The sequence below is a fragment of the Corylus avellana genome, chromosome 9 (genome assembly GCF_965113065.1).
Source record: "Corylus avellana chromosome 9, dhCorAvel1.hap1.2, whole genome shotgun sequence".
NCBI lineage: Eukaryota > Viridiplantae > Streptophyta > Magnoliopsida > Fagales > Betulaceae > Corylus > Corylus avellana.
The window spans coordinates 15,925,240-15,952,751 of NC_142498.1; the positions used below are offsets into that span (position 1 = coordinate 15,925,240).

Sequence of the window (27,512 nt, forward strand, 5' to 3'; positions counted from 1 at the left end):
AATGAGATTTGACCATGTAGTATCAAAAAACCATGAGCCATTATATTTTTCAACTTCTGTGAAGCGGATACAAATTTAATGGTAGATCCACAAATTTAATAGTTGATTTATTAAATTTATAATTTTGTATGATAATATGGAGAAAAAAAATATGAGAAAAATGTTAATCATTTCTCTTTTTTTCTTATCTTCTTAGCATTTAATGCAATAATGAATCTAATATTGTTTAATCTCTGTTCAATCTCTCGCTGGTTGAGATTAAATAGAAAAAAAAAAAAAAAAAAAAAACAAAGGTTGAGATTTAACACTCTTTAATGCCGTCTGTCTTGCAAAACCCATTTCCTTCTATTGCCTTTCAATCAGAGAGAGAGAGAGAGAGAGAGAGAGAAGAAGAAGATGAAGGTGAAGAGGAGAAACAAGGTAAAAGAATTTTTTTTTTTTTTTTTGTGATTTTGTATTCTGTCGTTCTGTTGTGATGGGTGTTGATTTGGTCATGATTTGAGAATGGATTTTGAAGCATGAGATAATGAGTTTAGAGAGAGAAAGGAAGAGATTTAAGAGATAAAAGATGGGTTGAGAGTTGGAGAAGATTGAGGGAGGAGAGAGTGGCCGGCAACTCCGGCCACTGTTTGCACCACCTAGAGCAACGGTGGTTGCCGGGTGGGAGGTTTCAGAGAGCTAGAGAGATATGAAGGAAAGTGGGAGAAGAGAGGGGAGGTGGTAAGAGAGAAATCTCTAGGGCTGATGGGCACCATCCCTCCGGCGATCTCTGGATAGAGATTAATTTGAAAATGACAATCCAAAACTTGGCCTTGCATGATAAATTTTGAAAGAAATAGAAGATCAATGAAACTGCTCAGTTTTGAGAAGCTCTGGAAAAGAAGGTTAGAGGAGATATCAACCAGAATTAGACGGCGTCAAAATCAAATGTTAGCTTTAGAAATAATATGACATAGTTTAGTTAGAAATTGTTTAGGTTAAATCTTGGCCATTTTTTTTTTTTTTTGTCTACCGCAACGGATTATATGTGATCACTTTTTTGTCTTGTTTCAAGAATGAAACGTTGGAAATTGGAGAATCAGGTTTTAATGTTATTGAATTAAATTAAGTTCTTAAGAGAATCAAATGATATTAATGCTTTAATTATCTAATTACTTGTTTAATTACCATAATTAGGGATCTTCGTAAGTTTGGTACTTATCAAATATTTAATAAGTACTTAATAAGTATATTTTATTTAATAATTGAACATAATTTTGTATTTAGGAATGGACAGAAATTTCCTTCAAACCGGTATGGAGGAAATATATATCCTCCAATCTATGTAAAATAGTGTCAAGTGTCTATAAACATTTAAAATGCACATTAAATTCTTAACCTCATTAATAGCAGTTTATTATTTTAGACTAAATTTAATATACATTTTTAAATGTTTATAGACATTTGACACTATTTTACATGGGTTGGAGGATATTTTCTCCGGGCAAGGCTTAGGTGCGGTAGTTCAAAACTACCGCACCATGCTGTAGTCCAAAACTGCACCGTTTGGTGCAGTTTTGGGCAATAAACAAATAGTTCTTTTAAAGAAAAAGAAAGAAAAAGAAAAAGAAAAAGAAAAATATTTAAAAACTAAAAGTATTAAAAAAATAGAAGAGAAAAAAAAAATGAAAGGGGTGGAGCCACCTCTTGGCCAAAATGAAAACTATTTTTAATTATTAATTTTTTATATTTTTTAATTCTTAAATAATTGTTTGTTATATTTTTTAAAAAAACCTATTTTTTCCCAGCCCAAAACTGCACCGTTTGGTTCAGTTTTGAATTTTTCCTTCTCAAAACTGCACCAAACGGTGCAGTTTTGGACTACTGCATGGTGCGGTAGTTTTGCACTACTGCACCTAAGCCGAATCCATTTTCTCCATACCAGTTTAGAGAAAATTTATGTCCTTTAAGAATGACCCATATATTACGTAAATAAGCCACACTTGAGCTCATACATGCCAATCCTTGGTGAGTTTGCAAACAAACTGGTTGATATGCAGCTTTATTTATGGGATTTTATAAGCCATTTAAGTACCATAATCATGAAGTTTGTGGAAATTCATTAATGTAAAATGAGAGGTAGCATCCAAAAGGATCTTTCACTAAAGAGTATTAAAGCAAAAACATTTCAACCCATTATTGCTCAAATGTCTTACCATAAAATAGACAAGACAAATAGTTATACTCTTTTGTTGCATAGAAGACATGTGATCTCTCTCTCTCTCTCTCGCTCTCTCTCTCTCTATTTATATATATTATATGAATCTGTCACAAGTTAGAAACATTGCACAAGTCAAATAAACCTTAGGGACATTGCAGAACAATGGAGCTATTCAAAACATTGTTCCTTGCCGTTATTACCATCGTTTTATTTCCTTCGGGTCTGGCCATTGATCCAAACACTCGTTCAATGGCGTATCAATCTCATAAATTTTCTTTTAAAGCCTATAAGTCTCAACATGGTTTTCCTAGTGGCAGAAACCCAAGTCCAAACTCTCCTTCAGTGACGTATCAATCCCAGAGAAATTCTTTTGGGGGTTATAAGCATCAACATGATGTTCCTAGTAACGGAAATCCAAGTCCAAGTGCTCCTTCAGTGACGTATCAATCTAAGAGAAATTCTTTTGCAAGTTATAAGCCACAACATGATGTTCCTAGCGGCGGAAACCCAAGCACAAACTTTGTTTTAGTGACATATCAATCCAAGAGAAATTATTTTGCTGGTTATAAGCCTCAACATGATGTTCCTAGTGGCGGAAACCCAAGTCCAAATGCTCCTTCAGTGACATATCAATCTAAGAGAAATTCTTTTGCAGGTTATAAGCTTCAACATGATGTTCCTAGCGGCGAAAACCCAAGCCCAAACGCTCTTTTAGTGACGTATCAATCCAAGAAAAATTATTTTACAGGTTATAAGCCTTAACATGATATTCAAAGCGGCGGAAACCCAACTCCAAATGCTCTTTTAGTGACGTATCGATCTAAGAGAAATTCTTTTGCAGGTTATAAGCCTCAACATGATGTTCCTAGCGGAGGAAACTCAAGTCCAAATGCTCATTTAGTGAAGTATAAATCCTAGAGAAACTCTTTTGCAGGTTTTAAGCCTCGACAATGGAGAGTGGAGAGTAGTCATGTTGTAGGACTCCAAGAATGAGAAGATACTTCCTTGGAAAAATTCTATAATAAGAGGGTGTCTCCTCAATCCTCATTAGGTACTAAAGTAGTATAAATCCCTAAATTAATAGACACTCAATGCAATTCCTCTACTCTGGTATTATCAACAGTGTCTTATAACCCTTATTTAAAAAGGAGTTTTTTATTTTTTAATTTTTTTATTATTCAAAGCGGGAGAGGGGGAAAAGGAAAATTTTTTTTAAAGGAGTATGATGAATAATAATATAAGTATTTAGTATTTCAACTCTCAAGTTGTTTCGAAAAGTTTAGGGTTTTCGAATTATCCTACCGCCATCTAAATATTTATCATTGATTATCATCATGGGCAAGCTCAAGAAAATTCGATCCTGCAACCTTGCCTATTTTAAGGCTAGTTACACATTCCTAGTCCCATTCACATAACAATACCTCACATAGACACCATCGCCCACATAATCACAACGCTCGATAGCAGAACCCCACACACAACACCACCTCACACAACTGTGCACTACCGCACAATGCTGCTAACACCAAATGCTCACACAATCACACTCATGGAGCCACCTCGCATGACCTTCACCTTGGGCCATAGGGGTGACTTTGGCCATTCCTAACCCCAATGACCAAATCTAAAAATAAAAATTTGATTTTTGGAATTTTTGGGTTTGGCCCTTGAGATTGGCTGAACCAATCCCTAGGGCCATGGGAGTGGCTTCGGCCACCCCATACTTTTTTCTTAATATTTTAATTATTTTGTTTATATATATATAATTTTTTAATTATTGGGACACGTGGTGACTTGTAGACCCTTAAATGAGATTCAAAGGCCAAAAAAAAAAAAAAAAAAAATGATGGGCAACTCCCAACTATTGCCAGGGATCCGGATCCCATTTTTCATGGCAATTACAAAAGAGATATGTTATAGCGCAATAACAAAACAATTTTCCTTCAAAAAATAAAAAATAAAAAGATTATTTTTGCCCCATAAAAGTCTTAGATGACAAGAGTTCATAAGCTTATCAATAGGTAGAGCCACAATAACTATGAATAGAGCCTATAACCTTTACCATCAAAAACTTTTATAATCTAAAAATAATTTTTTTTACTGCACTAAAGCATTTCTCATTAAAAAAACTGGAGGCCACCGTAGGCTTATCAAATTGCAATAGTGGGTAGGGTTGGTGAGAATGCTACGTTTTGCTTGCGTGGACCTGGGCGGTGAAAGTGATAGTGATGCCACATGTCTTTTGCTGGCTTGGCTTAGTTGGCAATAAGCTTTTGAGCCAACTTTTTCGATGGTCCCAGGTGGATCGGTTCAATAAATAAGAATAATTATTTCATTAAACTTCGTCTATTTTTAATAGAATAATAATTTCAGGTACACCTTACTCATGAAAAAAATTAGCCATGCATATTTAAGCCGCCAAGAGCCCAAGCCGAAAACCAACAAGCAAGCCAAAGTTGATCTCACTGGGACGTCACTTCACGCTTTAACAAAAATTATGCATGAAAACTGATTAGCAGCTGTAGTAGGTGAATGGTGTCTTCTACTAAAATCACCCGCTGGGGAACGGGGTAATGCCTTTTATGTTAGGTGGAGAATCTTACGTGGCACGCAATTGTGGCTTTCAGTCAAACCCAGATTTCCTCAAACCAAATCCAAAATTTTCCTCACCACCCAAATTATTTTTATCCCTCACCAACCCGGCAACCCCAAACGTGCAAGAATGAAGATTAGGTTACGCCCAAAATCACAGAGGGCTTATTAGTTATTAGACACCACCATCCAGGATAATGATATCCATTATTGCAGGACCAAGCAAATGGGCAACATAAATGTGAGTGAAAGGCCAAGAGTTGTGTACTTGTCAAATAATAAATGGTTGTCGTCGAGGACTTCTTGGGAACAGCTCAGTTGCTTTGACGAAGCCCATCGCAGTACGACCTCATTATTCCTATTTTACCCTTTAGACATGGTAAACTATAACTTCCTCTCTAATGAATTGGCTCTTAAAATTATCATTAAGTTTGTGATTAATTATTATTGAATTTTGATCGAATAATAATTTTAAAAACTATATCATTTTTAGAGTGATACAAGAAGGATTTTTAAAATTACTCAAAAAGTAAAGCTATTTAGTAACCTAAGAACATAAATTAGTTACTAACTCGTTGGGGAGACTAATTGTGGCTATTCAGCCTATCTTATTTGGACGTGACCATAATAGCACTTATCCACTAGGAACCGCCTAAGATGGGCTTAAACGGTGAAAATCGCATGCGCTCCCTCAAATCTGATTAAGTCATAGCCTGACCTAGCTCCACCAGGATATCAATGAGAACTAAGGTGACTAATACTAATCAGGAATAGGTACGGATTCTCCATTGCGGAGATTCGAATTCACGCCCTAGTACATGCCTAACCACTTTAGGAATTTTCTTGGGCCATTGAACCACCATCCTTGATGGATCCTCTAACCTATTTCAATAAGTGAAAAATGTTATTCAACATTTTAAGGCTTATTAAAAATTAATGTTTAGGTTCCTAGATTAGTAGAATGTCAATAAATTACTCTTAAAAATATTTTAAAAAATATATATGAGAGATGACACTTGTCACTTATAGAGATAGGTTGAATAAAATTTTTGGTTTGAAGAAAATTTATGTCCAATAGTATAATAAAATGATTTAAAGCATATGAGAAACACATGCTTTTTTATTCACATACTTTAAGAACACATGTCACTTTATTAGACTGATTTGTATGAATTAACTATAAACCATCGGTAACTAATTTATGTCCTCCACAATTAACATGACGTGAGAATGCAAATTAGTACTTGATTTGTTTTTGTACAAGCATTGATCAAATGGTTGATTCCATTCACTTACGTGTTATCTTGGTTGTATTTATATTAGTTATATAAAGATTTACTAAACATTTAATTTTTAATGCCACTAATCTCAATCATTTACCCATCTACTACTAACTAAATAGCATTTTGATCGTTTAAAATAATAATGGTCTCCTCCTACCATCACCTGCTTGTTGTATATATATTAGTTCTCAACCAAAACTCAAACCAAACAAGAGAGAAAGGATTAACCCAAACTTCAACCAAACCTTCACCTTCTCCTGTTCTCTCACCTTGATCTCTATTTTCCTCCGCTTTCCCACCACCAAACATCAATGGAGCCCCAAGAATTCATTTTCCGGTCGAAGCTCCCTGACATTTACATCCCAAACCACCTCCCACTCCACACCTACTGCTTCGAAAACCTCTCCCAATTCAAAGACCGCCCCTGTCTCATCAATGGCGCCAACGGCCTCACATACACTTACGCCGACGTGGAGCTCACCGCGCGCAAGGTCGCCGCCGGCCTCGACAACCTCGGCATCAAGCAAGGCGAGGTGATCATGCTTTTGCTCCAAAACTGTCCGGAATTCGCCTTCGCGTTCCTCGGCGCGTCGTACATCGGCGCCGTCAGCACGACGGCGAACCCTTTTTACACGCCGGCGGAGGTGGCGAAGCAGGCGAAGGCGTCGAACGCTAAACTCATCATTACCCAAGCTTTGTACGCCGACAAAGTGAAAGACTTCGCGAAAGAAAACGGCGTGAAGGTCATGTGCATTGACTCTCCCCTGGACGACTTTTTGCATTTCTCCGAGTTGACTCAGGCCGACGAGAACGATATCCCGGCCGTGAAAATCAACCCGGACGACGTCGTGGCGCTTCCGTATTCGTCGGGCACGACCGGGCTTCCAAAAGGAGTCATGTTGACGCACAGGGGGCTGGTCACCAGCGTGGCGCAGCAGGTTGACGGTGAAAACCCAAACTTGTACTTTCACAGCGGGGATGTGATACTGTGCGTTTTGCCGTTGTTCCATATCTATTCCCTGAATTCGGTTCTTCTTTGCGGGTTGCGGGTCGGGGCGGCGATTCTGATTATGCAGAAGTTCGAGATTGTGAAATTGCTGGAGCTGGTTCAGCAATACAAGGTGACAATCGCGCCGTTTGTTCCTCCGATTGTTTTGGCAATCGCCAAGAGCCCAGACGTCCAATGGTACGACGTGTCGTCGATCCGGACGGTGATGTCCGGAGCAGCGCCGATGGGGAAAGAACTAGAGGATGCCGTTAGAGCCAAGCTTCCTAATGCCAAACTTGGTCAGGTAATTCCTTTTATTCTTACATATATAATTCCACTGCTTCGGGTAAAAGTTATAGCGAAATTTTCAATCATCTGAGTGGATTACGTCATTAATAAAAACAATTTGTTTTAAAATTTAAAACCACGTGAGTAATTAAAATGTGAATTATTACGTGTGCAGTGTCTACTGGGTTGTACGTATAAGGAGTCATGTGAGTTGGATTTATAAGTGCAGTCATGTCAAATCGCAGCTGCCGAACAGTAAAGATGTTAGATGCATATAATGATTGGAACTGTGGAAGAAATAACCAGACTATTTTCGTAGGATATACAGTGTGTGAAAAGAGTGTAAAAAAAAAAAAAAAAAAATGAAAATCTTGTGGGGCCGCGGCACCCATGTGCCATCAGCGGTGGCCAAGATTATGTTGTGGCCGGCCACCCACACCTTTAACTATCATTTTTTTTTTTAATTTAAATTTTACAAAAATTAGAAATTATATGAGCTTTTTAATAATTTTTGTTCAATTTTAATTATAAAATATGTGTTGCTACTTGCTACTAAACTAAAAAGTTTGAATAATTATTTCATTATAATATTTTTTAGTTTCAGTAATATATATTCATTTTCTTAACAAAATACCTACTCCCCAAATCAAACGAGACTTAAAAATAAAATTTAAATATTATCAAATAACTTCAAAAAAAAAAAAAAAATTCATAAATTATTTGTATACATTATAACCAAAAAGTCAAAAATACTCTCTAAAAACCTTAAAAAGTAAAGACAATTTTTTTTTTTTTTAGTAGACATTCTCTACTACTTATACTCAGGGATAATTAAAAAATTAATATGCATATAAGTAGAGACGGATTTAGGGGGACCCACAATGACCTTGGTCCCCTCAAATTACAAGAAAAAAAATTTAAGGTAAAAAAAAAATAATTTAAGGTATTTTTTTTATCTATTGGTCTATTCTCAAAATTTTGTTGACCCTAAATCCCCAAATTCAAAGCTAGCTCCCTGCATATAACAAACCGGGGTGATGCTAAACATCACGCCCTGCGTGTTGCACGTCGGGGTGATTTATTATTTTAAAATAATAAAATAATAAAATTTTAATATTTTAATTATTTAAAAAAAAAAAAAAAAAAAAGGCATGGCGTGCATGAACAGTCATGCACGCCGGCATGACCCTAACAAACCGTCCTAATTTTTTTTAGTGGAATGTGTTAATGTGGGTTTTTCTCCCTATTTATTAATACTAAATGAAAATCAAAATTCGAAAAGGAAATGAAAAAAAATAAAGAAAAAGAAAGGTGAGTCGTTAGTCATTATTAATATAAATATATATTACTTTTTTGTTGTTGATAAAATGATATGTTGCGTGCAGGGTTATGGGATGACTGAAGCTGGACCAGTGCTAGCAATGTGCTTGGCATTTGCAAAGGAACCGTTGGAGATAAAATCAGGTGCATGTGGGACCGTCGTAAGAAACGCTCAGATGAAGATCGTTGACCCCGAGAACGGCGCTTCGCTTCCACGAAATCAAGCTGGAGAGATTTGCATCAGAGGTAGCCAGATCATGAAAGGTATATATATAATTTCCACCTGCATTGACCTCTTCTTTTTTTTAAATATATAAATCCCATAATATTTTGTAGGTTGTCAAGTACACAATAAAAAAATACAAAAAAAAAAAAAAAATCATTTTTAAAAATTACTATTCTATTACGTTTATTATATTTGAGAACGTGTCTCCCGTTTGGTATATTAAATGGGATTGGAATATGAACAAGCAATTCATGGAAGATAGTAATTGATAAGAAAAAAAAATGGAAGATAGTAATTAAAATTTAGTAGATTGTTCATCCACTATTATTTTTAAAGCCATAATATTAAATTATAGAGAAAAATTCACTTTACCCTTTTAAAGTTTTAGAGGTTTTTCAATTCGAACTCCAATGTTTAAAAATTGGCAATGTACCTTCCTAATGTTTCAAAAAATTTCAATTCATACCATCCGTTACTAATTTTCGTCTGATTGGACGGAAATCATTCCACTTGCGTCTCACGTGAGATTTTGATACCCTTTATTAATTATAATTTTATTTTCATTAAAACCTATGAAATTACGTAATTACCGTCATTAAAACTTATGAAATTGAGGATAATTACGTAATTTCATAGGTTTTAAAGAGGGCAAAATTGGAATAGAGGGCATCAAAATTTCACGTGAGATGCACGTGGGATAATTTCCGTCCAATTAGACGAAAATTAGTAACAGAAGGTCTGAATTTAAAATTTTTGAAATATTAGGGGAATACATTGCCAATTTTTAAACATTAGAGTTCGAATTAAAAAACTCCTAAAACTTCAGGGGTAAAGTGAATTTAACCCTAAATTGTATAATATTTGCATAGGAATTTACAAAATAACATTATTGAATCAAAAATTGAGTACTGAACGTTACTTTCCATTCCCTCCAAGCTTATGTGACATGTTCCAATAGCATTTGGTGCATGAAAATTAATTTTTAGGTTGGGGGACTACGTACGCCACCTAGGCTTTGGGGAAATGAGAAATAATGGGTGATTAATAAAATTACTCTTCAGTAATTCCACTGGATTTATGTGTTAGTGTCGAAAATTATATTTTATTTTATTTTTAACAAAAGCCAATCTAGTAAGAAGAAAGTATAGTAGATAAGGTTTTTTTATTATAAAAAATAATAATATATACTTAAATCAAGGGTTACTTATTCAACAATGAAGAATATTAGTGATCATTTTTATATATATTAGGTCGTGTGAGGATGGGGTACAACCGTACAACCTATATAATTGGCAAGACCAATTCTGCCATATTTGGTGGGATGGAATATTTAGTGAATCTTGGGGGCTAAAAGTCATTTCCCTGCAACTCCCGTTGATAGGCTTCTTATTATTTGAATCATTGAATCAGCAAGGGCGTGGCCGGTGGGCAGATCTATCTGTTATTTTGGGATTGAGAGTTCTTCAAAACTCTTATATGTAATTAATATCATTTAATACTTACATAATTATTAAATGAGTTAGGCACCTATATGTTAAGAAATAAATTGATGGCTTTAAGTAATGTTACTATTTATATCTATTTATTATCTTGATGTGACTTATTTTTAGTTTTAAAATATTTTCAAGAAGAGTAGCTAAAATAGTAATAAAAAACTACACATTTCTGCTTTAGCTACTTATTTTTTTTAGTAATTTCACTAAAGATTTCTAAATTTTTACTCGATTTGACAAATCTTCTTAAATTTTAAAATCTCTCAATTTAGTCCCCAGAACTTTCAATTGTTCTCAATTTGAACCATTCCGTCAAATTTAACAGTTAGAAATACCTAAAAAGACCAAAATATTCCTGATTATTTAAAAAAAGGTTTTGGAATTAAGGGTAAAGTTAGAATTTTATAAAAAATAAGTTAGAGGTATAAACGTCATTTAATGTTTAAAATCTGGTGGAGAGGTCCAAATTGATTGCAATTGAAAGTTCAAATGACTAAATTAAGAGATTTTAAAGTTTAGAGGGAGTTTGTCAAATCGAATATAAGTTCAAGTGTCTTCAGTGAAGTGCCAACAAAGTAAAGCCACGTGCACCAATATTATTTCATCCAGTTTGACGTTGGTGGTGAATGATTAATATTTGTTTGAACCATGCGTTTATGGTCAGGTTATCTGAATGACCCAGAGGCAACAGAGAGGACCATAGACAAAGATGGATGGTTGTACACCGGTGATATTGGGTACATCGACGACGATGATGAGCTCTTCATCGTTGACCGATTAAAGGAGCTGATCAAGTACAAAGGCTTCCAGGTGGCCCCCGCTGAGCTTGAAGCCATGCTGATCGCCCATCCTAACATCGCTGATGCCGCCGTTGTTCCGTAAGTATTATTATTATTTTTTTTAGCATTTCTTCATTGTATTAATTAATAAATCTCTCTTAGGCTACATATGGATTAGTTAGTTTCTTATATATATATATTTATAATCACCCTTTGATTTGTCTCAGCATGAAAGATGAGGCTGCAGGGGAGGTTCCTGTCGCATTTGTAGTGAAGTCAAATGGTTCCAAAATCAGTGAGGATGATATCAAGAAATATGTCTCAAGACAGGTAAACTTTCTTAGATTAAAAGAAACAAACTTACATGTATACTTATATAGAGTAATATTTCACATCAAGTGTTTTTTCATGTTAGCTACTTTTAAAATATATAAAGTTACTTAAAACACTTTATGGTAGGCAGTGTAAAATGGACTTGAAGAATAACATTACTTTTACTTACAGGGACTTGTCGTTAGGTGGCCATTGTTCCTCTACTTGAATTTTGATATTTTGCAAACAAATCCTTTTTTTTTTTTTTTTTTTTTTGCTTTCTAAGTTTTGGGATGATAAGAGATTTTGAACTTGATAATAATAGAGTAGATAATACAAAATTTAATATATATATATATCACAAACAAAAGCATACTTAGTTATATTGGTAATAGCAATTCTTCTTCTTCATGATCTTCCTCTTCCTCCTGATCTTTCCAAGTTTTGGCCCATTTTAGCCTAAAAATGAATGTTACCTCAAAACCCCTTTTTCCCTTGTTATTCTCAAGTTTCAACCTAATTTAGCTCAAGATAAATCATGCATCCAACCTCTTTTTCCTCCAATTGAGTAATTTACTTATAAGAAAAATAATCCATGAACTTAACGAGAGAAGGTACTAAAGATATATATACACTTGTTCAAGTCATTCCATTCTGATGTATCAATTTATGATCTTGCTTTACTTAAAGAGAAACGATCTGGTAAAAACACAACGAATATATAAACAATTGTACATGTTGATATAATGTTATAAACTTATGTTTTTTTCCCGGTTTATCAAGTGAATAACAGATGCGATGAAACACCCCAATACAGCAGTAATCTCATATTGGGAGGATAAGTAACTCATATAAATTGGGTAGTTTATAAAGAAACTCATTGAGTGCTAAGTTTCACACTGATTACTTATTAGGTAAAACCAATCTTCATAAATAATTTCCGGAAAACTTCAAATTAACTAGTAATTTTAAGGTAATTTTGTAATGATGTGGATGGTTGCTTTATGTTGCATGAAAGCAGGTTGTCTTCTATAAGAGAATCAACAGGGTTTTCTTCACAGACGCAATTCCTAAAGCTCCATCGGGCAAAATCTTAAGGAAAGATCTAAGAGCCAGACTCGCAGAAGGGCTAGCAAATTAGGCCTCACGTAACAGATTTAAAGTATGCATGGAAAGCTCAATGATGTATGGGGTGGGGAAAATGAAAACCTAGATTTTTACAGCGTTAATTTTTTCATGCCTTTGTATTATATTTGCTCCTCTGTGCATGGAGGCTGCCACCAACGGTCCAATAACAGTACTGAGAGATGCATGCGACGCTTTGTACTAATTAATTTGTTTAATTACGTAAATGATGTTATGGACAACCCGAGAAAAGAACCTTAAAAATGGTTTGTATCCACGTGTGTTCAATGTTGATTCCTTCAGATATTTATTCTTGTTTTATTATTTAAGGAAAATGTTAAGGTCACAACATAAATCCAACTTATAGCTAACTTCTCTCTTACGTGTCATTTAAAAAAAAAAAAAATTGATAGAGAGGATTTTGGAATTCTAAAAATATGGGAAAAAAGACAATTTGTTTAGTTTAAAATTCAAATTTTTTTTATACGTAGGAGAGAAGTTGGCCATGAGTTGGGTTTGTGTTGTATTCGTATCAAACCTCATTATTTAATTAACTAGCTTTTTTTTTGGTGGTAATGGGGTGGTCCGAAACTTTTGATGCTAACCAGGCCCTTTATTTTTGACCCGAATTAGTGAAAAAGAAAAAGGGCCTAAAGCCCAAAAAGAAAGAAATCCTTGACCCAAAAGGCCTAGAACCAAGACCGTGGGTCAAACAGTTGGTTGAGCCCAAAGAGATATTTTTTTAATATTATTTTTTTTTATTTTTAGAGCCCAAAAAAGATGGATGCCGCAGAACAGTAAACTCGTGCATCGTAGAAGGGCAAACGGCATAATATCTTTAGTACATGTTCTAAGGGATAGTTCAATCAACTGGAAATCACGCTTTATAAAGTGGAGGTCACTAGTTATTCCTTCCCCCTCTTGTATGGACATGTCAAATATATATATATATATATATATATATATATATATATATATATATATATATAAACACCCCAAGCTTAAAAATGCTCATTTTTATATCGAGTGCTTTTGAGAATAAAAAAAAAAAAGATAAAAAAAAAAAAAAATTATATTTAAATAGAATAGATTGAGATTTAAAGAGTTTATTGTGTGGTGATTTTAAAATAAATATAATAAATGAGTGTAAAGAGTAAAATATTTCTCATTTATCTTACTCTTAAAATGACACAAAAAATCCCGCCTTAGAAATTAGGATCCTCTCCATAATGAATTGAAAAATATTTAGTTAGTTATAATGGAGGTGTATCTTTGTCATCTCAAAAAGTGAAAAAAAAAACAAAAATATCTGTTCCCTTAATAAGATCAACGTGCGACACGTAAGACGTTTAAGAATCGTACTTGAAACATGCTTAGAGAGATCTATGGGAATGTGTGGAATACATATATATTGTGCATTTTAATTAGGTGGCTTCCCTAAAGAAAGAAAGGCAAGAATACATGTAGAGCGTGTTTTATGGGCTAGTTTTGCCATGTTTGTTGTCCGGTGCAACACGTATATACATGATACAAGGAATGAAGGAAAGGCAGAAGAGTACAGAGATGAAAGAAAATGAGTATCATCTCCATATATATCCCACTTTGAGGACCTGAGTGGTGACACCTCGGCTTCCAATAGCCCTCGACGAGTCAATTTATTGTGTCAACTTGTGCTGCCCTTTTGTCTGCCACCTATAATACATACTAAAACATTCCTTTCTCACGCAACACGAGGGACTGGACTTTCCTCCACCTACGTCTTTATCCTCTATCTCATCTCATCTCTTCTACCAACATTAATGTCCCTAAACTCAAAGCTTTGTCATGTCTTTTCAATTGTCTTTAACTCCCTCTAAAAGTCTCATCACAAGAGAGATAGAGAGGTGGTTAGTAGTATAGTGAATGTGGTCGACAAATGTTAATGCTACTAAAGAGATCTAGTGGTTTGATTATGTAGGGATTTTGGCTGTTTCTCCTTCAGGCTAGGAAGTGTAACAAGATTTGGTTGATGTACGTGAAAAAAAATATATATTTAATATAAAAAAGTAAAAAAATATTATTTTAGAATAAATTTTTATTTAAATATTAATAAAATATAATTAATGTAATGTAAAAAATAAGAATGTTAGAGTTAAATTTAAGATGAATAGTATGAAGCTTTTTTTTTTTCGGTCTATTGGCAAACAAACCCAGAAAGAGAGGTTCCGATAAACGGGTGATATTAGTGACACTAATGTGTTCTCTGTTTTTTTTTATTTTATTTTATTTTTTTTATGTGAGGTTAATATATAAAATATTTTAAATAAATAAATTTAATTGACAGAATTTGAATTCAAACAAACTCAAAACATCTAACTCTTAAGTTTAATTTTATAGCATCATTCCGGATGTTTCGTTGGCTGTATACTGCGTGTAGGGCAATGTGCAAAGGGGTAGATATTCGTCATATTTTGTTCTCCCCCTTCTTTTATATTGATTCAACGGTTAGTTAGACAGTATTATACATTAATAATTATGAATAAAAATATAATTCAGCAATTGCGTATCTTAATTTCCTAAAATAGCATTATAATCAGTGATGCATGCATGCCCAATATTGCCCATCTAGTGTAAAAAAATCAGAGAATCCAAATTCATGACACGTACAATCTCCATGCACTCTCAAAACACAAGCAATTAATTAACAGTCGTTTAAAGAAGAACTCCAATTATATTTCTACTAAAGACAATCTTCACTCTAATTATTATTATTATTATTATTTTTTTTTTTTTAAAAAAAAAAAAAATCTCCAATAAATAATATTTTAACTGGAAAATAAGTGAAAGTACTGGAGACTTGAAACTCTACCTAAATCTTGCAACAGCTTGCATGGTCAGAATTCCTTGAGTACATGATCATGCAGCCGAAGACACCACCACTATGTTTTGTCATGCATGTTAATGGTTCCAATAGTACTGAAACAGAAAAAAGTGCAAAAAGTACAGACGCCGAAAAGTGGGTTGATGTAGGATCCCAGTTAATCTCAATTTCAGTGCAGCAGAACAGCACTGAAAGGAACACCAAAACAAAAAAGAAAGAAAGAAACAACAAACATGAAGAAAAAAAAGCTGAGTTTCAACATCTAAGGCTGGCCACGCCTGGGCATAAAACCACTTCAAGATCCGGATAAGGCATTATATCGATCCTCTTCAAGATAAAACATGTCACAGCAACCACAAAACATAATGGGTGATGAACCATGTTGATAACCAAAGTATAACATGTCAAAAGTTAATGTCGTTGGGGCCATATATATGAGTATGCACTACAAAGGTATATATTTGGCCTTGGTCGCTAAAGGTCCACAAGTTGTCGCTAAAATCATCGCGTTAATCAAATTGTGGACGGCTTAAATAGTCATTAATTATTGATAACTTGTGCACTCGAGCTGACTTTAAATAGTTTTTTCTCTTCGTCAACAAAAATACTCTGTTGATCTGTTAATGATGATTGTGGTTTGATATATGTATTTGTTTATTCCGCTCCGCTTGAGGTTTAAATTCGTTGGTTGAGTTTGTGTGGTATAAACTCACACCTCTCAATAGGTTTTTCAATTGAGTTTTGTGACTTATGCATTCTAGGTATATGGGCTCACCTTTAAGTTGCATATATTGTTTTAGGTATCATGGTTCTTTTATGTTGTTACTTCCTCTTTGTCATTTTGTGACAAAAAGGGTGAGGGTTTTGGTTTTGGTTATTGATGTATTTGATATGGGGAGTAGTACTTGTATTTTTTGATGATATTGTGAATGGATTTACATGGATGTGCTATTGTGCATGTTTGCTAGATATGTATTCAAATGATCATCTAAATGTTAATATGAGTTTTATTACTCAAATTCTCTATGCGTTTAATGGTTTGTTCATATTTTAGAAACTTGGTAGACTCAAGACTTTATCGAAACCTAGCTAGTTTGTAGTCTACTAGGTTTTTTTTTTTGCTTGAGAATTTTGTTGTAATTGTGTTTTGTTATCGAATTTGCCAACATTAAAAACATAGCTAACAAATTATATTAGTGTTTTAGAATCGTTCTAAACAAGTTTTTAGTTTTTACCATATATATAGCTGGAATTTATTTTTCAGCAATATGTTATTGTAGACATTCTTTTTCTATTGTCTTCTTTTTTCTTTTGTTTTGTGATCTGTGACCAAGGTTTTTAGGATAGCTAATCTCTGGACACATGTTGTTGCCAAATTGACTGCTTCTCATCATTGTTATGGAAGCATTCTCATTTCTTTTTCTTTTTATTTATTTATTTATTTTTTGGTATGCAACAAGAGCAGAAAAGACCCGCCTTGACCCTCCCTATTTAAACATGCATTTTTGATGTTTGATTATATTTCTTTTATTGTTGTTTATGATTCAAAAATTGTTTTTGATAATTGAGACACTTTTAAAATAAAATAATATGAGTGTTTCTGGTCGATTACATGGTGGTGCAATTGTAACATCGATGAGTACTTTAACTAGCTATAACTGACTTAAAATTATCAATTAAATTATCTTTCCAGCATGTTATATTAAACTCTTCAACTTAAAATAATAAATAAAATAAAATAAAAATTTGAGATTGTCGAAAAGTGAAGCGGGTTCTCGGCATATAGACTAATGAGAATAACTTCCGTTCGGTTGTGGCAAAAAACCCCCATTTTCTGCCCACCAATGTAAATGTGACACCTCAGCATGGAACAAGTTAAGAAAATAAAACCAAAACACCAGATTATTTCTTCATTCTCCACACCTCAGACGCACAGCACCCTTCACAACCATCACCGCCCACCGCCGCCTGGTCCCATCGGTGCTGCCCATCTCAAATTGCGCCGCCGCCACGCAGTCCCGACCATCACTGCTCAGAACTACCGAGAAGAGAGAGATGGAGAGAGACTGAGAGAGAGGGAGAGAAAACCCACACAAAGCCGAGAAGGGCGGCGCTGGGGTGGCCTGCGAGCCACCCCGTGGCCATGGGGTGGTTGCGCCGGCCACCCCGTGGCTTGGGAGTGGCCGCGCGGGCCCACCCCAGCCAGATCTGGGGTGGCTTGCGAGCCACCCCGTGGCCTGGGGGTGGCCGCGCGGGCCACCCCGTGGCCTGGGTGTGGCCGCGCCGGGGTGGGGTGGCCGCGCCGGCCACCCCGTGGCCTGGGAGTGGCCGCGCGGCCACCCCATGGCCTGGGGGTGGCCACGCCGGCCACCCAGATGGGGCTGGTGGTTCCTCATTTTTGTCCTCATTTTTTTTTGTTTTGGTGTTTTGTTCTCATTTTAAGTTTTTGCATTTTTCTTAAAATGCTGATGTGTCATGTTGTGATTGGTGGGCAGAAAACCCATGTTTTCTGCCACGACCGTATGGCAGCAGCTCTCTAGACTAATATGCCGTTGTGTTGTTTTACAAAGAATTTATGTTTGTAGTCTGTGGACAGTTTCCTGGTTTGTGCCATGTTTGTGAAGACAAGGCTCGGCGCAATCATAGCCGACCTGCAAGATTATGATCCCAAAATCATGTTTTTTTATTACGTTAATTAATAAATTAACCTTAATAGCTTGATGCGTTGATGGGGATCGATGACTATAGTGCAAGCTTTGGGGGCGCACATTAGATTTCCTGTCTGCTATTCTACAGTTGTATATCCTGTGCCCATGTGCTCTGCTCAGTTAACAAACGTACAAAATGTAGAGAGAAAGAGAGAGAGAGAGGGGGTAGGAAGATGGGTCCTACAGAGGAGAGGCATTATGAATTTCCCAAACAAAATTTATATTTTCTAGGACTTTTTGTTGCCCTTCAACATCTGACCATGTAGATGATCGATTGATGGTCACGATCCTAGGACTAGGTACAAGCTACTTCTGTCATTAGGACACTCATAATGTTCCTATCAGGTACTTCCAAACATTGATTAAGGACTGACTTGTCCCTTATCCGTAACCATTCATGCAATTATTTGTGTCCAAATTGTTGGACTGTTTAAAATTTATTTCAACAAACTTATTTTATATAAAAAAAATTTATGAGTAATATTATAACTAAGATTTTTTGTACTCTTTTTTTTTTTTTTTTTTTTTTAAATAATGTAACTTTTAAAATTATTGGACATAAAATTGTTAGAGCATTTTCAGTAGACCCCCATATAGGGAGTCTGTTTCCTAAGTTTAGAAAAAATATCAAAAAAATCGCAAAAGGCCACCCACAACAGACTTCTTATGTGCTTCCTTAAACCATCAAATACTTCAATAGAACCAATAATTTTGAATTCCACTATGATTATTATAACCAATGTTTTGAGTTCCATTGTAGCAATCATTATGATAATTATAATCACAAATAAGAAAATACTCTCTCTCCTCTCCCACCTCTCAAAGCATCTTCTTCTTCTTTGTTCAAGCACATGCAATAGAGTTCAACCAACATCACTCCCAAAACATCAAATATTACTGCTATTTTGTGGACTGCAAATCGGAGAAGAAATAGCAGGCGCTATTTTTGATCTCCATTACTTCTGATCTCTGTTCTTCTTCTTCTTAATCTGGAAACCCAGTTGATTTTTGCCCTTAAGAAACCAAAATCAACCATAGATTTTGGATCAACGCTCAAGAAACCAAAATCATCCATAGAAATAGAAACCCAGTAGATTTAAGAGAACAACGCATATCCGTTCTTCTTCATCATGCTGGACGACACCCACTCTCTATTCTTCTTCGTCATGCCGGACAAAAATTTTAGAAACTGAAACCAAAACATCAAATATTACTGCTATTTTGTTGACTCTAGGGAAGAAGAAGATGGATTTCAAATAGGTTTTAGAATGGGTTTCACTTTCAGGAAGAAATATGAGGGAGAGAGAGAAAGTTTGTTTAATAAATTAAAAGAATAAAATAAAAAAAGTAAAATAAAAGTAATAATATTTTAATGATATAAGAAATGATTAAGGGAAGCTATTGTAGTGTGTTTTGACATAGGGATACAAAAAGTAGTTTGAATCCTTAAATGTAGGAAAAATGACGAGAAAGCTGTTGGGAATGCTCTTATAGAACACAAATTCAACCTACTCTAATAAGTGCCAAGTGTCATCTATGTTTGAATTTTTCAAAAATTAATATTTGGATTTTTAGGTTAATAGAATAACAATAAATAACTGTTAAACATATTAAAGAAAACATGTAAGAAATGACACTTTTTTTTTTTTTTTTTTTCTAAGCAAATTAGGAAATGATTACAGGGGAGGATCTTTACCACTTCTGATCCGAAATGAAGAAGAAGTGGGAGATCCTAACAAAAAAAAAGAGGTGGGCCCCCCAACAACTAACCAGCCACAAACAAACTAAAACAGTGCAACAATAATTACGAAGGGTAGGAAATGGGTCAAACAAATGACATAGTCCTCTCAAAGGGCCGCATATGGTGGTTATTAAAGTAGGTTAGAAAAAATTTCATTCCAAATTGATTTAGAGAAAATTTCTATCTATTATAAATTCAATCCGGGATCAATGATAAATACACACATGAGTGTAGTGCCGTGGCTATGTTGGGCAAAGATATCTCTCATATATATATATATATATATATATATATAACATCAATCAATTTATTTCCCATTTACTCCACTCAAAACTCTTTATCAAACATATCTTGATCCCCCTCCATGTTTTCTTTTTTATCTGTTTTTTAGGCTGAATTTCTCCTTCCATGTCGTTTCGACATAATTGTACAACATCTGAATTAGGAACGAGTATTTTGATATCATATATTATTACAACGAATAGAATCTGTAATGATTATTCCTACAAGCATGTGGGTTGAAGTTGCATTTCCGTACGTATATAGAATAATTGTTGTGTAGGGAATAATTTGATAGTATAATGTCCAATTAAAATTTGATATTATTTATTAAATTAAACATATACATGTACAATATTATCATAGTAAAAGTCACTTCAATATATATATATATATATATATATATATATATATATATATAAAAGACAGTCTACTAATTAATTGTGAGTATTGTGATGATCAATGTCACAACACCAAAAAAAAAAAAAAAAAAAAAAGAAGAAGAAGTGAATAATTATATTATTAATTGTGAATACCCAACATGTCCTTTTAATGTCTTTAATTAATTTTTACTTTTTTTTAAAAAAAAAATCTTTCAGTACTTGTCCAAGGAGGGATAAACATAAAAAACTTTTCTCTATTTTTTATGAGATTGAATTATTATGTCTTCCATGCATGATAATCCTCGACAACTTTAAGTCGCACTCCACAGGATGATTTGTGTCATATAGATAAATGGCCCATCTCTAATCTTGTTGCAGTTTTTGTCTAGGCAAGATAACTTATGCTGTTTACCATCTAATTAATTCTAATACTGGAAATTTGATAAGATTACTGCTTGATCTCGAACTCCTTCTTGATAAGGTGTTGTAAGATCAAACCAAGGTGTGATTCGACCCATGATTAGATCGGTTAAAAATCAAACAATATAAAGTAAACAGTAAAAATATCATCCTCATGTAATGATGTTGTCTTTCTAAACTTTAAATTAAAACAATCTCCCTAACTATCACGAAATTGCAATGCATGTACTACTTTTGTCCCACAAAATGAAAAAAAAAAAAGTTCCTAAATTTTTCCAATAAGAAAAAACAGCCTTATAAATTAATTAAAAAAAATACAGTAATCTAAAGAGCCAACTGAAGAGTCATGTCAACACCGCAAAACGACCCTTACATGTTAGTTTGAGGGAAATGGATATGTAGGGGAGGAACCAACCCTTGGCTTGTGGAGGGGGGGAGGGCGGCCCCCCAAGCAAAAGGGTGATCCCCAATTTTCTTTTTAATTTTTTTTTTCAATAAACTTTTAAAAATTAATTTTTGCCCCCCATTTTTTTTTTTTTTTTTTTTTAAATTTTTAAATTTTGTCACCCCGAACAAAACGTTTTAGTTTTGCCCCATGGGTATTGGTTACTTTTCCCCGATGCTTAAAGACAAACTGAATATTTTATGATTGTCCATACAATAACAAAGACAAACATGTTTAAAAATCAAATATCTATAATAAATATTTAATAAATTAAATCCAAAACATAAAATTTTTGCTTGTATTTGTGGGGGAATACCATGGAAGTATTTCATAGACCGACAAGAGATTCGGATGCTGCCACTAATGGAGGAGACAACCCTTCAATTCCCCTCTGATCTCTGCAGCTCTCTGTCTCTCTCTCTCTCTCTCGCACTCACTACTCAAAGCCACCACCATCTTTCCACTCTTTATACTATTCATGGTTGCAGGAACAGTGCACCTTCGAAGCCCATATAATTTATATGTATATATATATAATATATATATACTCTCATCCCCACTCTTTCATTTCCCATAGAGACTCTCTCTTTTGCTCTCATCATGGATTTCCAGCCCAATACGTCTCTTCATCTCAGCCTGCCCAACAACAACCACCCCAATCTAGATCTCCTCCTCGACCCGTCACCTTCTTTGCCCTCCTCCGCCGCCGCCGAGCCGCGGATATTCTCCTGCAATTACTGCCAGAGGAAGTTTTACAGCTCACAAGCGCTCGGCGGGCACCAAAATGCTCACAAGCTGGAAAGAACGCTGGCCAAGAAAAGAAGGGAGCTGAGCTCCGCCGCCAAAGCTCATGGAGGACAAAACCATCATCCTAGTACAAGTGATCATCATGGCCGGCGTATGCAGCCGCCTCTGCATCAAGGGCATGCCGGTAGGTTTGCTCCTGATCATCATCATCATCATCATACATGTTATGGGAGGATGAGTGAGAATAATAATGTCCCAGAAGATCAGTTAAACCACCTTGATTTGTCTCTAAGGCTATGAAATATATATGAATGTGTACGTTTATTGATCAAATATTGTAATAATTTCATTTTTATATTTCTTGCAATTTAGAGAAATGCCCATCAATCAATGACATAAATGCTGTGAGATTTTTATTATTATTTTGTTCGACATGATGAAGTACTCATGTGTTTGAAAGATAAATCTACGACTAAAATGGCTGACTGAAATAAAGACATGATTGAAGAATCTATTAAAATTCAGTTTGTCGTTTTCAGCAAAAATATAATTGATCGAACCATGTCTGGATGGAATTCGTTTTATATGATTCTTTGCTTGCTGTTCAACGTACCCTTTTAGTTAAAAACAAACAGAAAAAAGGGCCACTTTTTCAGTTTTTAAAAGTCTACTTTTCACATGCATATGATATGGATGATAGATTTACTACTGTATTCACTAAAATAGTGGAGGATAATGGGCCAAAAGACGCCACTAAACTCCAAAAACAAAAAAACAAAAAACAAAACGTCGGCAAAAGATTGCCATTGTTCTTTTACCCACGATTTTAAATGCCGGTGTATAGGAGTGATCACAATAACTCAATGCTCGCATTTCAAGCGACTGTCGAAAACCAATTAATCGATCATGGCGTTTTTTTTTTTTTTTTTTTTTTAATGCTTTAACGACCCATTTTAAAAAAGAAAAAAAGAAACAAAAGCCACTAAAACTAAGAAAATAGAGAAGTTTTCATAAATATCGTTATTTTAACAACAAAAAAAAATAGTGTCGTTTTCTTAAACGCTGTGCTTTTAAAAAGAATGGCATTTAAAAAAAAAAAAATCATTATTTTCTCTAATACCCTGCCTTGATCTTAGGAGTAAATATTAATTAAACCCCAAGAACTTTTAGTTTATTTTTAGTAGCTCTCTGGAGTTTAAATTATAATTAATTTGTATGAATTTATAATAATTAGAGGATTTATTATAAATATTTTACATATTCAGGCATAAAATAAAAATTTAAGATTTTAAGCATCAACTTCACTTGGAAGCTTGGATTATTCAGCCACAGAAAAATTTTATTTGAAAACAAAATTTAAAACAGGTGAAAAATGACTTTTGTTCAATTTTTGGCTATTTATAGAAAATTGGCTACTAAATGTTCAAAAGTAAAAAAAAAATTATATTTTGGGCCCCTAAAATTCAGAATAGTGAATTCTAAATGAAATATTGCTATCAAACCAAGCGAATGGAGTGAAATTTCATTAAAATTGAGTTTTTTTGGCTAATAAAATGGAACTTTTCACTTAAAGACTAATTAAGTAAATAAATTGGAGAAAATTACCAAATGGGTTCCGAAAATTTTGAACTTTAATATTCCTGAAGAATTAGGGAGTATTTTGGTCCTATATAAAAGTTTTGGACTCTCACAGTCGGAAAATAAGTTTTGAAAATTTGGGCTACTCATGTCTTGAATCTACTATGTTTAAAACAAATATGTTTCTTAACTGAAGTTGTACATGGGTTAGTAGAAAATGGAGTCATAAATATGATTTAATTGTAAGAAATTTTTGATTGTATTTATGACTTTATAATTTCTTAGCATTTGGCTATGTTTTATCTGAGCTTTACGCTCAGTGATGTAAAAGCTATTATGCTCTTTATCTTTTATAAATGAATTTTAAAAGATTCCAGTTAAAAAAAAAAAAAAAGTTTTAAAAGAATTTCTGCCTAACATGTGGCCAAGAACCGCTTGTAGACATACCAAAAAGCTGGGATCAATTGGAAATGTTTTGGGCCAAAAGAATGCATAAAATGCCTTAAAACAAGGCCCATTTAGCTCAACCAATGCCCAAGCCTTACTTGAAAGGTTGGAGAGTCTTCTAGAAGCTATATTGGCAGCAAAATCTCCATTTTGTCCTTGTCTCTTCTCAAAATTGATGAACTTTTAAAATCAATGTTAAATCAAAATCTAATAGTAGTTTTTTTTTTTTTTTTTTTTTTTTTTTTTTTGACATGTCCGCACAAGTAGAGAGGGATTCAAACTAGTGACTTCCGCTTCATTAGGCGTGTCGCAGTCAATTGAGTTACTTCTTAGGGACAAAACCTAATAGTAGTCTATCACAAACTCAATAATTGTTTTAAAAGTCGCATTAATTTTAGGATGATACAAAAACGACATAAGAATATCATTTAACATAATGCATGGCACAAGCTTGCCATTTAGAATAAAATACTACGGGACAGCCCTTGGTTTTCTTAAAATCCATAATATAATTTTTGGGTCGGTAAAGAGATACATAGGCAAGTGGGAAGCTTGACTGCGTATGGACTGTCTTAGTAATTATACAAATGATGTAAATTTTACAATACATTTTTTATAGTTAGTGATTTTTTGTGTTTGACTACTTCGGATTGGTTTTATCTTTGTTGCGTTCAACGGATTTTCACTTTGTCAACAAAATCACAGTGTTGATTGCGTGATGATTGGCTGTATGGTTTGATTTTTGTAATTGTTTCCATTCTAGTGCACATGTGAAAGGGGTTGGATTCCGTCCTTTCAAAGTCAATCATATAAAGCAATTCATTCATCAAATCCATAATCTCCATCTAGCTAGTTCATCCAATCCATTTAAAGTCTCATTACAGAAATTACCATAAACCATTCCATTATATCATCAATTCTATAAAACCCTCATTCAAACTACACTCAAAAATACATTACAAACATATTAGGCTAAGGATAGACCATCATGTTTGCTTGAAGAGCAGGAATCGTTTAGGCGAATAGAGCCTAAACAAATTGAAGGCAGAGATGGAGGATATCACAGCCATTAGGAGAGATGACAGAAAGCCACAGATCAAAGCCCCACCAATCTGGATGCAAAATCTTGTAAATCTGTTGCACAGCTTCATCCATTGAAGTTCATTTGCACCAGTTACTGCTAGAAATGCAGCCTCAAGTGCTGCTGAGTTTGCAGCAAATGTAATGTAAGCTGCTAGCTGTTTAAAAATATTAAAAAATAAAAAATCAATCTTGGGTTAATTCTAAAAACTCTCGCATTGAATAAACAACTGCCATAAATGAGTAACGCTATATGGCCGACAAGTATTCCCATTCCATCCCCCAAACTAATTGGAATGGGATCTTCTCCATTTCAAAGGAACGCAATATTGGAGGGTAAAATGGTGTGGAGGGTAAAATGGTCTTTTCAATTTTTTTAATATCATTTTGCCCTCTTGTTTTGCCTAATGGGTTCTTTTGGAAACTAACTGATTGGATGTGATCCTTTCATACCATTTAGTGGATGTATATACATTTTTTAGTTGAGAAATAATGTTGCATCAGCCTTGAAAATGAAAACAAGATACTTATCCGTTATATAGCATTACTTGCCCTAAATATAAGCTTAACAATGAGACGTTGGAGAGTCTCCTCCTTGCCATTGGCTCCCCCTATCAATGGTTCCCCAATCCCGAATAGACCAACTAACGAAAAAAGAGAGATTTTCAAACTTGTAATTATAGAGTATTTGAAAAGACGATTCCAATCCTTACGAGTAGTGGTTTTCAACGTTGTAATTACCACCGACAGGTGGCGTCTATGCATTGGGTTTTATCACTGACAGGTGACACTTCTCTGCATGCCATTTATGCCAACAGTTTTCTTTAAACCCTTTACGAGGGGAATCCACCTAATCATCAACAATTTCATCCAATAACTTTGATTTAATTAATTAAGCCTATGATGTTCTTTCTTATGCTAAACCCCTCTCTCTCTCTCTCTCTCTCTTTGTCTCTCTGTGAAACCCAGAGAAGGTCGTTATTGACTGGGGTGGCTTCAACCACCCCATGGCCCAACGGGGTAGTTTGGCCACCTCCTAAAGTCAAACTAAGAAAAAAAATTTAATAGGGTGGCCTTAGGGGTGACCGGACCATCCCCGTTGGACCATGCTAGACCGGCCATTCTAGGGTGGCCGAAGCTACCCCAGGCCAATAGGGGTGGTCCAGCCACCCTTAGTTTTTTTAAAATGTTTTTTAATTTTTTTTTAAATTTAAAATATTTTATTATTATTTTTTGTTAATAAATACGTGTCCTATTTATAACTTTAAGAATTCTAAGAATAAATTCTAATCATAAACTGAATATTTTTCGATTTATTTTAAACTGTAGAGGATCTTATTCCCTTGTTTAGTTGTTTAATTAGTGCATCAGTGCAACAAGATTTTGCACATAATCTTGTACATAAGACGACGTTTATAGAGCTGTTATTCCCAGTTGTTTGAGATTAGAGAAAATAATTAATAAAATACCTGATCCAAAAGCAAGAAAACCCAGGCTACGTATACAAAAGACATTTTCGAGTTTCCTCTAGACCAAGCAGGAATCGAAAACTTGCATAGCTGAAGCAGGTTGTAGCAAGCAGCTCCAGATTCAACATACACCAAAATCCTGGAAAGAAAAAGAAAAGAGTATATAATTAATAAAGCTGCAGAAAGCACCCAGAATTATGGTGAATATATATAATAAAGGTCTTACACGAGAGCATCCAAATCTCTGAAAGTAGCTTTTTTCTCGGAGAAGAAGACGCGCTTGGATTGAGCATCTAAGCCTACTAAACAAGCTGTCAAAACAGAGAAGAGAAGCGCAGAAAGCCGGAGAAAAACATTGATTTTGTTAATCCCGACCTCCATTTGTTCGGAGCTGAATCACAGTCAAATGGGGGTTTGATTTTTCATTTGTCTGAGTCCAATCCCGCACACATTTATTGTAGGGATGGAGGAAGCAGGCAAGTTGGCAGTAAAGAAGAGCCAAAATTATTGGTGTACAATCCGCCACGCCCTTACGTCCGTACCATGGGGCATATGGTCACTCGTCTTAATTACCCCATGTTAATTAGGCAACCAGCTGCATCTTATTTTGAGGTTTTAATATTTGACAGACTGTATATATATATATATATATTCAAGCCTAAAACTGGTATGGGCCGAAGTCTAAAAAATTGAGTTAAAAAATTATATCAATAATTTAAGGGGAAAAATCAAGTTTTTCTATTATTTGA

The 27,512-nt window shown here is 34.5% G+C and overlaps 3 protein-coding genes across 3 annotated transcripts; 2 read left to right on the plus strand and 1 right to left on the minus strand.

The window, feature by feature from the left end:
- The first annotated feature begins 6,272 nt into the window (after positions 1-6,272).
- Positions 6,273-12,908, plus strand: LOC132190399 (4-coumarate--CoA ligase CCL1-like). The gene is made up of 5 exons (XM_088510313.1): positions 6,273-7,367; positions 8,737-8,935; positions 11,055-11,268; positions 11,397-11,499; positions 12,503-12,908. Exons 1-5 carry the CDS (start codon positions 6,387-6,389, stop codon positions 12,620-12,622), a joined length of 1,617 nt encoding a protein of 538 aa, XP_088366439.1. The 5' UTR covers positions 6,273-6,386; the 3' UTR covers positions 12,623-12,908.
- An 8,897-nt stretch (positions 12,909-21,805) lies between these two features.
- Positions 21,806-22,566, plus strand: ZFP2 (zinc finger protein 2). Its single transcript, XM_059605701.2, is given in 3 exon segments — positions 21,806-21,842; positions 21,845-21,940; positions 21,972-22,566. Coding segments are annotated over 3 exon segments (651 nt in total). The 3' UTR covers positions 22,490-22,566.
- Positions 22,567-25,024: 2,458 nt separating this feature from the next.
- LOC132190326 (CASP-like protein 2C1) lies at positions 25,025-27,200 on the minus strand. The gene is made up of 3 exons (XM_059605280.2): positions 26,990-27,200; positions 26,764-26,902; positions 25,025-25,452 (listed from the first exon to the last, which is right to left on the minus strand). Exons 1-3 carry the CDS (start codon positions 27,142-27,144, stop codon positions 25,201-25,203), a joined length of 546 nt encoding a protein of 181 aa, XP_059461263.1. The 5' UTR covers positions 27,145-27,200; the 3' UTR covers positions 25,025-25,200.
- Positions 27,201-27,512: the final 312 nt, after the last annotated feature.

Excerpts from the sequence above, each read along its gene's own strand:
- LOC132190399 (XM_088510313.1), top strand. The coding sequence starts at position 6,387 with ATGGAGCCCCAAGAATTCATTTTCCGGTCGAAGCTCCCTGACATTTAC. Across the intron at positions 7,368-8,736 it reads CTAATGCCAAACTTGGTCAG|GGTTATGGGATGACTGAAGC; the intron begins GTAATTCCTTTT and ends TGTTGCGTGCAG. Across the intron at positions 8,936-11,054 it reads AGGTAGCCAGATCATGAAAG|GTTATCTGAATGACCCAGAG; the intron begins GTATATATATAA and ends GTTTATGGTCAG.
- LOC132190326 (XM_059605280.2), bottom strand. The coding sequence starts at position 27,144 with ATGGAGGTCGGGATTAACAAAATCAATGTTTTTCTCCGGCTTTCTGCG. Across the intron at positions 26,903-26,989 it reads AGAGATTTGGATGCTCTCGT|GATTTTGGTGTATGTTGAAT; the intron begins GTAAGACCTTTA and ends TTTTCTTTCCAG. Across the intron at positions 25,453-26,763 it reads TTTTCTTGCTTTTGGATCAG|CTAGCAGCTTACATTACATT; the intron begins GTATTTTATTAA and ends ATTTTTAAACAG.